This window comes from Nerophis lumbriciformis, linkage group LG06 (genome assembly GCF_033978685.3).
Source record: "Nerophis lumbriciformis linkage group LG06, RoL_Nlum_v2.1, whole genome shotgun sequence".
In the NCBI taxonomy this organism is placed as follows: Eukaryota; Metazoa; Chordata; class Actinopteri; order Syngnathiformes; family Syngnathidae; genus Nerophis; species Nerophis lumbriciformis.
Window position 1 is genome coordinate 15,153,451 of NC_084553.2, and position 10,690 is coordinate 15,164,140.

General features: G+C 29.3%; 1 protein-coding gene across 2 annotated transcripts in view; it reads left to right on the forward strand.

Moving 5' to 3' along the window:
• The window catches only part of LOC133608521 (synaptosomal-associated protein 25-A-like), a 95,472-nt gene extending 89,922 nt beyond the window's left edge, over nucleotides 1-5,550 (forward strand). For both annotated transcript variants that reach the window (XM_061963806.2, XM_061963805.2), the window contains exons 7-8: nucleotides 3,011-3,155; nucleotides 5,396-5,550. In XM_061963806.2, the coding sequence (XP_061819790.1) occupies nucleotides 3,011-3,155; nucleotides 5,396-5,464 (214 nt within the window). In that variant the 3' untranslated portion in view covers nucleotides 5,465-5,550. The remainder of the gene's footprint in view (nucleotides 1-3,010; nucleotides 3,156-5,395) is intronic.
• Nucleotides 5,551-10,690: the final 5,140 nt, after the last annotated feature.

The following is a 10,690-nucleotide window of genomic DNA, read 5'->3' on the forward strand; positions in this document are numbered from 1 at the left end:
AAAGATCAATATTTTACATTTATAAATCCTGATTAAAAAATAAAACACCAAAATTACTTCGAATAGGATTTTTACAAAATTGTTTCTATATTTTTGTAGGATTTATTTGATGTGTTCTATACTATTACATACAAATACATGTCTTTCATGGCTCAACTTCTCTGTTCTATGTACTTAAATAATGTTAAATAATATTGTCTGTTAAAAAGCATCCAAATCTGCACATTTGTTTTTGTTTAATTTACTGAAATGAAAATGTTGATTCCGGTGTGTTTTTATATCGAGAGGGGAAAATATCCCCAAAATTACAAACAGATGATTCTTTTTTTTTTTTTTTTAAATCTTTTTAAGTAACTTTTTTTTTTAGCAATATAGAAAAAAAAATTATATGTGTAAATACTAAATATATATACTGTGTGTATATATATATATATATATATATATATATATATATATATATATATATATATATGATTGTGTCAGAATGGTCCTAATTTCAATCATCCATCCATTCATTTTCTACCCCTTATTCCCTTCGGGGTCGCGGGGTGCGCTGGAGCCTATCTCAGCTACTATATATTGTTTTTTGTTAATTATGTAAAAACATATTTCCTATTATGTGTACATTTTTATTTTTGTGAGAAATGTATTAACATTTATGGTGTTTTTATGTCAGTAAGGAATTAGGATTTTTATTTATTTTTTTAATACTTTTTTTAACTGAAATTAAAATATGTTGATTTTGGTGTGTTTTTCATTAAAAAGTGGGGGGGGGGGGATCACAAATATTAAAGATAAACAAATGTTTAATTTTTTTTCTTTTCTTAAAGCCATATAGAAAACAATTATGTATATATATATATATATATATTCATATACATATAAATATAAATATACATATATATACATATATATATATAAATATATATATATATATATACATATATATATATACACACACACATATATATATATATATATATATATATATATATATTTATATATATATACAGGTAAAAGCCAGTAAATTAGAATATTTTGAAAAACTTGATTTATTTCAGTAATTGCATTCAAAAGGTGTAACTTGTACATTATATTTATTCATTGCACACAGACTGATGCATTCAAATGTTTATTTCATTTAATTTTGATGATTTGAAGTGGCAACAAATGAAAATCCAAAATTCCGTGTGTCACAAAATTAGAATATTACTTAAGGCTAATACAAAAGGGATTTTTAGAAATGTTGGCCAACTGAAAAGTATGAAAATGAAAAATATGAGCATGTACAATACTCAATACTTGGTTGGAGCTCCTTTTGCCTCAATTACTGCGTTAATGCGGCGTGGCATGGAGTCGATGAGTTTCTGGCACTGCTCAGGTGTTATGAGAGCCCAGGTTGCTCTGATAGTGGCCTTCAACTCTTCTGCGTTTTTGGGTCTGGCATTCTGCATCTTCCTTTTCACAATACCCCACAGATTTTCTATGGGGCTAAGGTCAGGGGAGTTGGCGGGCCAATTTAGAACAGAAATACCATGGTCTGCAAACCAGGCACGGGTAGATTTTGCGCTGTGTGCAGGCGCCAAGTCCTGTTGGAACTTGAAATCTCCATCTCCATAGAGCAGGTCAGCAGCAGGAAGCATGAAGTGCTCTAAAACTTGCTGGTAGACGGCTGCGTTGACCCTGGATCTCAGGAAACAGAGTGGACCGACACCAGCAGATGACATGGCACCCCAAACCATCACTGATGGTGGAAACTTTACACAAGACTTCAGGCAACGTGGATCCTGTGCCTCTCCTGTCTTCCTCCAGACTCTGGGACCTCGATTTCCAAAGGAAATGCAAAATTTGCATGGTTGGGTGATGGTTTGGGGTGCCATGTCATCTGCTGGTGTCGGTCCACTCTGTTTCCTGAGATCCAGGGTCAACGCAGCCGTCTACCAGCAAGTTTTAGAGCACTTCATGCTTCCTGCTGCTGACCTGCTCTATTGAGATGGAGATTTCAAGTTCCAACAGGACTTGGCGCCTGCACACAGCGCAAAATCTACCCGTGCCTGGTTTACGGACCATGGTATTTCTGTTCTAAATTGGCCCGCCAACTCCCCTGACCTTAGCCCCATAGAAAATCTGTGGAAGGAAGATGCAGAATGCCAGACCCAAAAACGCAGAAGAGTTGAAGGCCACTATCAGAGCAACCTGGGCTCTCATAACACCTGAGCAGTGCCAGAAACTCATCGACTCCATGCCACGCCGCATTAACGCAGTAATTGAGGCAAAAGGAGCTCCAACCAAGTATTGAGTATTGTACATGCTCATATTTTTCATTTTCATACTTTTCAGTTGGCCAACATTTCTAAAAATCCCTTTTTTGTATTAGCCTTAAGTAATATTCTAATTTTGTGACACACGGAATTTTGGATTTTCATTTGTTGCCACTTCAAATCATCAAAATTAAATGAAATAAACATTTGAATGCATCAGTCTGTGTGCAATGAATAAATATAATGTACAAGTTACACCTTTTGAATGCAATTACTGAAATAAATCAAGTTTTTCAAAATATTCTAATTTACTGGCTTTTACCCGTGTGTGTGTATATATATATATATATATATATATATATATATATATATATATATGTATGTTTGCGTTCTGTCAGCAATTTTAATAACTTTAGTTTTTATTAATATTGTAAAAACATACATCCTAAAATGTGGGTTTTGTGAGTTTTGTGTTTTACAATATATAAATATTGATTTCTGGAATATGACCTAATTATTTGTATTTTATTTATTGAAATCTTTTTTTCCCAATTTTTTTTTTTTTCTCCAGCAATCAATTTCCACAGCTTTGATATTGAAACGTGCTACTTGATCTTGAGCGTGTTGTAAAAACGATGAATATGAAATGTGGAACATTTTCAGCATTATCAAACTACTTCAATGTGTCATGTTTGTATACACTACAGCAGTAATCGTACTGTACGTGTACGTGTGTGTGTGTGTTGCAGGGTAACAGACGACGCCCGCGAGAACGAGATGGATGAGAACCTGGAGCAGGTGGGCGGCATCATCGGCAACCTGCGTCACATGGCCCTGGACATGGGCCAGGAGATCGACACCCAGAACCGGCAGATCGACCGGATCATGGAGAAGGTGAACAATTCACTTAGTGATCAGAGGAGGGGTCAAAGTTCAATAGAACCAGTCCGTTCCTGGGTCAAACTGTAATCACTAATCTGACATGTGACAGAAACACAGAAACTAGTTTTTTGTTTTTTAAGCACCTGCGCTAGGAACACAAATCAAAGATCCTCTATATTTGACAAAAGTGCTATGCTGTTTTTAAGGTCCTACCGTAGAACACAAATCAAAGATCCTCTATATTTGACAGAAGGGCTCTGCTGTTTTTAAGGTCCTACCGTAGAATACAAATCAAAGATCCTCTATATTTGACAAAGGTGCTCTGCTGTTTTTAAGGTCCTACTAACACAAATCAAAGATCCTCTCTATATTTGACAGAAGCGCTCTGCTGTTTTTAAGGTCCCACTGTAGAAACACAAATCAAAGATCCTCTATATTTGACAAAAGTGCTTTGCTGTTTTTAAGGTCCTACTGTAGAACACAAATCAAAGATCCTCTATATTTGACAGAAGCACTCTGCTGTTTTTAAGGTCCTACCGTAGAATACAAATCAAAGATCCTCTATATTTGACAGAAGCGCTCTGCTGTTTTTTGGTCCCACTGTAGAACACAAATCAAAGATCCTCTATATTTGACAAAAGCGCTCTGCTGTTTTTAAGGTCCCACTGTATAAACACAAATCAAAGATCCTCTATATTTGACAAAACGGCTTTGCTGTTTTTAAGGTCCTACCGTAGAACACAAATCAATGATCCTTTATATTTGACAGAAGCACTCTGCTGTTTTTTGGTGCCACTGTAGAACACAAATCAAAGATCCTCTATATTTGACAAAAGTGCTATGCTGTTTTTAAGGTCCTACTGTAGAACACAAATCAAAGATCCTCTATATTTGACAGAAGGGCTCTGCTGTTTTTAAGGTCCTACCGTAGAATACAAATCAAAGATCCTCTATATTTGACAAAGGTGCTCTGCTGTTTTTAAGGTCCTACTAACACAAATCAAAGATCCTCTATATTTGACAGAAGCGCTCTGCTGTTTTTAAGGTCCCACTGTAGAAACACAAATCAAAGATCCTCTATATTTGACAAAAGTGCTTTGCTGTTTTTAAGGTCCTACTGTAGAACACAAATCAAAGATCCTCTATATTTGACAGAAGCACTCTGCTGTTTTTAAGGTCCTACCGTAGAATACAAATCAAAGATCCTCTATATTTGACAGAAGCGCTCTGCTGTTTTTTGGTGCCACTGTAGAACACAAATCAAAGATCCTCTATACTTGACAAAAGCGCTCTGCTGTTTTTAAGGTCCCACTGTAGAAACACAAATCAAAGATGCTCTATATTTGACAAAACTGCTTTGCTGTTTTTAAGGTCCTACCGTAGAACACAAATCAAAGATCCTTTATATTTGACAGAAGCACTCTGCTGTTTTTTGGTGCCACTGTAGAACACAAATCAAAGATCCTCTATATTTGACAAAAGCGCTCTGCTGTTTTTAAGGTCCCACTGTAGAAACACAAATCAAAGATCCTCTATATTTGACAAAACTGCTTTGCTGTTTTTAAGGTCCTACTGTAGAACACAAATCAAAGATCCTCTATATTTGACAAAAGCGCTCTGCTGTTTTTAAGGTCCCACTGTAGAAACACAAATCAAAGATGCTCTATATTTGACAAAACTGCTTTGCTGTTTTTAAGGTCCTACCGTAGAACACAAATCAAAGATCCTTTATATTTGACAGAAGCACTCTGCTGTTTTTTGGTGCCACTGTAGAACACAAATCAAAGATCCTCTATATTTGACAAAAGCGCTCTGCTGTTTTTAAGGTCCCACTGTAGAAACACAAATCAAAGATCCTCTATATTTGACAAAACTGCTTTGCTGTTTTTAAGGTCCTACTGTAGAACACAAATCAAAGATCCTCTCCATGTGACATTAGCGTTATCTACACTTTTTAAAGGACCGACTGACACAAAACAAAGATCCTCTACATATGAAACAGGAGTTCTCTGCTGTTTTTAAGCAGCCAATGTGAAAAGGCCAGTCTAAGATCCTGTGGTCAAAGTCTAGTCAAAGATCCTGTATAAATGACAGGAGTGCTCTCCTGTTAAATAAGACAGTAGTTGTAGGACATGTAGAGAGCTGGCATGATGGCCACAGTTTGACCCTGGAACACTTGTGCACTTGTCCTAAGATTTTGTGTGTGTGTGTGTGTGTGTGTGTGTGTGTGTGTGTGTGTGTGTGGTGTGCAGGCGGACTCCAACAAGACCAGGATCGACGAGGCCAACCAGCGAGCGACAAAGATGTTGGGCAGTGGCTAAACTCTGTGAAGTGTCCCTCCCCTCACACACGACAGTCCCAGTACAACACAACACAACACAACGCACACACAAACACAACTTGTGTACCCCCCCCCCCCCCCCCCCCCCCCCCCCCCCCCCCCGCGCTTGTTTTGTTGGCCCGCAGGCGCCATGCTTTTATTGTGTAGGAGTTTTGCACATATCATCATCATCGTGCTTCTTGTTGTGGTCTCTTCACACATGATAGTTGTGTACTTTTAGTTGTGTCTTCTCTTCCTGTGCAAAGTGATGTCTCATAAGGGATGAAACAAACATGTCGGACTCTTCCAATGCATTACTTTGACATTTTAAGCTTCAAGTTGACATTTTTATTGGCCATGAAAGACTTTTTTTCCACCTCCTCGTGTTTTTATCTTCATTAATCATTCGTGTCGTCAATAGTTGAACATGATGGCCGTATGTACAGTACAGTAAATATGTACAGTACAGTAAATATGAAGAGGAAGTACAGTAAATATGAAGAGGAAGTACAGTAGCTCACATGCCTCTTTACCCTCTGCCTGCAATAGTGCCACCTTTTTTTTTTTTTTTTTTGTCTTTCATGTTCTTGTGAGCCAACACTACAACATATTGATCTGATATCCTGGAAAATGCCAATAAAATCTTCAGAAGTGTAGAAACAAGACTTGGTATTTGGGCGGGACACAAAACAACAAATTGTGCTCTGGAATTTGATTTTGTTTTGTATTTTGATTTGGGTTTAAATTAAATCATCATTTTAAATTTCAGTCTCTAATATATATATTACACATTCACATTTTGTTTGAAAATGCAGTTAATTGTATTTCTTAATCTCTAATATAAGTACATTTTAAAAAAAACTAAATATTTAATTGAATTTAACAATTAAAAAACTTTTTTTTTCATACAATTTAATTGAACTTATTTTCTATGTATGGTTTTATTTAATTTAATAATGGTTTGCTAAATGTATTAATTATAATTTAAGTGAACTTACTTGTTATGTATTGGATTAATTTATTTAGTACAATTTAATTGAAATTTAGTTTTTTATGGTTTTATTTGATTGTTTGTTAAATGTATTAAATATAATTTAAGTGAACTTACTTTTTATGTATCGGGTTAATTTATTTAGTGTAATTTAATTGAAACATTTTTTTATATATGGTTTTATTTGATTTAATAATGGTTTGTTAAATGGATTAATTATAATTTAGGTGAATTTACTTGTTATTTATTGGATTAATTTATTTAGTATAATTTAATTGAAATTATTTTTTATATATGGTTTTATTTAATTTGATAATGGTTTGCTAAATGTATTAATTATCATTTCAGTGAACTTACTTTGTATATATAGGATTACTTTATTTAGTATAATTTAATTGAAATTATTTAAAAGAAAAAATTTTATTTGATTGTTTGTTAAATGTATTAAATATAATTTAAGTGAACTTACTTTTTATATATTGGGTTAATTTATTTAGTGTAATTTAATTGAAATTGTTTTTTATATATGGTTTTATTTAATTGTTTGTTAAATGTATTAAATATAATTTAAGTGAACTTACTTTTTATATATTGGGTTAATTTATTTAGTGTAATTTAATTGAAATTGTTTTTTATATATGGTTTTATTTAATTGTTTGTTAAATGTATTAAATATAATTTAAGTGAACTTACTTTTTATATATTGGGTTAATTTATTTAGTATAATTTAATTGAAATTATTTTTTATATATGGTTTTATTTAATTTGATAATGGTTTGTTAAATGTATTATCATTTCAGTGAACTTACTTTTTGTTTATTGGATTCATTTATTTAGTATAATTTAATTGAAATAATTTTTTATATATGGTTTTATTTGATTTAATAATAGTTTGTTAAATGTTTTACATTTAATTTAAGTAAACTTTGTTTTAATATATTGGATTAATTTATTTAGTGTAATTTAATTGAAATAATTTTTTATACATGGTTTTATTTAATTTGATAATGGTTTGTTAAATGTATTAATTATAATTCAAGTGAACTTACTTTTTGTTTATTGGATTCATTTATTTAGTATAATTTAATTGAAATGTTTTTTTAAATATGGTTTTATTTGATTTAATAATGGTTTGTTAGATGTATTACATTTAATTTAAGTGAACTTATTTTCAATATATTGGATTAATTTATTTAGTATAATTTAATTAAAATTATTTTATATATATATGGTTTTATTTAATTTGATAATGGTTTGTTAAATGTATTAATTATAATTCAAGTGAACTTACTTTTTGTTTATTGGATTCATTTATTTAGTATAATTTAATTGAAATGTTTTTTTAAATATGGTTTTATTTGATTTAATAATGGTTTGTTAGATGTATTAATTATAATTTCAGTGAACTAACTTTTTGTTTATTGGATTCATTTATTTAGTATAATTTAATTGAAATATTTTTTTAAGTATGGTTTTATTTGATTTAATAATGGTTTGTTAAATGTATTCAATTTAATTTAAGTGAACTTATTTTCAATATATTGGATTAATTTATTTAGTATAATTTAATTGAAATTATTTTATATATATGGTTTTATTTAATTTGATAATGGTTTGTTAAATGTATTAATTATAATTCAAGTGAACTTACTTTTTGTTTATTGGATTAATTTATTTAGTATAATTTAATTAAAATTATTTTTAAATCTGGTTTTATTTGATTTAATAATGGTTTGTTAAATGTATTACATTTAATTTAAGTGAACTTATTTTCAATATATTGGATTAATTTATTTAGTATAATTTAATTGAAATTATTTTATATATATGGTTTTATTTAATTTGATAATGGTTTGTTAAATGTATTAATTATAATTCAAGTGAACTTACTTTTTGTTTATTGGATTAATTTATTTAGTATAATTTAATTAAAATTATTTTTAAATCTGCTTTTATTTGATTTAATAATGGTTTGTTAAATGTATTACATTTAATTTAAGTGAACTTATTTTCAATATATTGGATTAATTTATTTAGTATAATTTAATTAAAATTATTTTATATATATATGGTTTTATTTAATTTGATAATGGTTTGTTAAATGTATTAATTATAATTCAAGTGAACTTACTTTTTGTTTATTGGATTAATTTATTTAGTATAATTTAATTAAAATTACTTTTAAATCTGCTTTTATTTGATTTAATAATGGTTTGTTAAATGTATTACATTTAATTTAAGTGAATTTATTTTTAATATATTGGATTAATTTATTTAGTATAATTTAATTGAAATTATTTTTTATATATGGTTTTATTTAATTTGATAATGGTTTGTTAAATGTATTAATTATAATTCAAGTGAACTTTTTGTTTATTGGATTCATTTATTTAGTATAATTTGATTGAAATATTTTTTTATATATGGTTTTATTTGATTTAATAATGGTTTGTTTAATGTATTACATTTAATTTAAGTGAACTTATTTTTAATATATTGGATTAATTTATTTAGTACAATTTAATTGACATTATTTTTTATATATGGTTAGTTAATTTGATTTAATAATGCTTTGTTAAATGTATTAATTATAATTTAAGTACATTTACTTTTTGTTTATTGGATTCATTTATTTAGTATAGCTTAATTGAAATAATTTTTTATATATGGTTTTATTTGATTTAATAATAGTTTGTTAAATGTATTACATTTAATTTAAGTGAACTTATTTTTAATATATTGGATTAATTTATTTAGTATAATTTAACTAAAATTATTACATTCAACAAACAATCAAACAAAATATGATATTTTGTTTGATTGTTTGTTTAATTTGTTTAGTATAATTTGGGTGAAATAATGTTTTCATAAATGTTCAATTAAACTTCAATTGAGCTTAATTTTTTATATACTGTGCTTATTTGATTTACTAAAGTAGTGGTCACCATAGTTAACATACAACGGCTGTTTTTTTAATTTACATTTCATTTGTAACAGTTTCCATTGCTGGTTAGTCTTTTTAAATTAATTTATTTTAACATTATACAGTATAATTTGTATTTTAGTGGTTCACATGGTCATCTTTTGGATAAATGGTAAAAAAATAAAAAATACAAATATTTTTAGTATATATACATAATATATTTTACTTTAAATAGTATTTTAGTTTTACTTTGCTCATTGAACAATATTAATAATATTAATTAAATATATAATATATAATATAATATATAATTATTTAAATATACACTTGAAATGTATTTTATTTACACATTGATGCAGTGGATGACATAGCAAGCATACAAACACTTTCCATATTTATTATAGTAGTTCACATAATTGGCCTACAGAGAATTGGTTAAAGATATATAAAATTAGTTATTTTTGTTAGATTTCTTTACATTTTAGAGGACAAAACGTTTATCTTTTGAAATAACATATATATCTAAATATTATGGGTTGAAGAATAATAATTCAGCAGTCATATTCCCTTCCTTATCTTCACATAACATGACCCCAATTAATGCTAGACATAAAAATAGAATCCGATTAAGGTAATTAAGACTTCCACTTTGTGACATGTGCCACTTTTTTTTTTCTAATTTAGGAAACTGCATTAACTCACTCAATAGGAAAGGTCTAAAGTGAAGTAGCTTAACTTTTAATCAGCATTATCAGTAATATTCTTCACATATTTCAAGAATTGCCACCCTGGAGGAATGAAAAGAAAGAGAGAGGAGGGATGTGCTCCTGCAATGTGCAGGCCATCAAACTGTCTCGTGTGGGGGAGGATTATTAGTCTAGTACGTCACTAAAAACCCTAACACACACACACACACGCATCAGATAATCCGCTGTACATCCATTTGTTGGCTCTTTATTACATGCATACACGCTTATAAATAAACATAATCAAATTAAATGAGGATTTGTATGCAAATAGAGGTAATAACAGCAACAGAACTGTTTGCAAAAACACTATTTGCAATCATTTGGCTCCCTCTAGTGGCAAAAAGAGAGAGCGACATCTAGTGGCGTAAACCCACCCAAAAGGCAAAATAGGACAGTGACACCTTGTGGGGTAAGTGAGGTATATATATATATATATATATATATATATATATATATATATATATATATATATATATATATATATACACACACACACACACACCGGTAAATAAAATAAATACTATATATATATATATATATATATATATATATATATATATATAT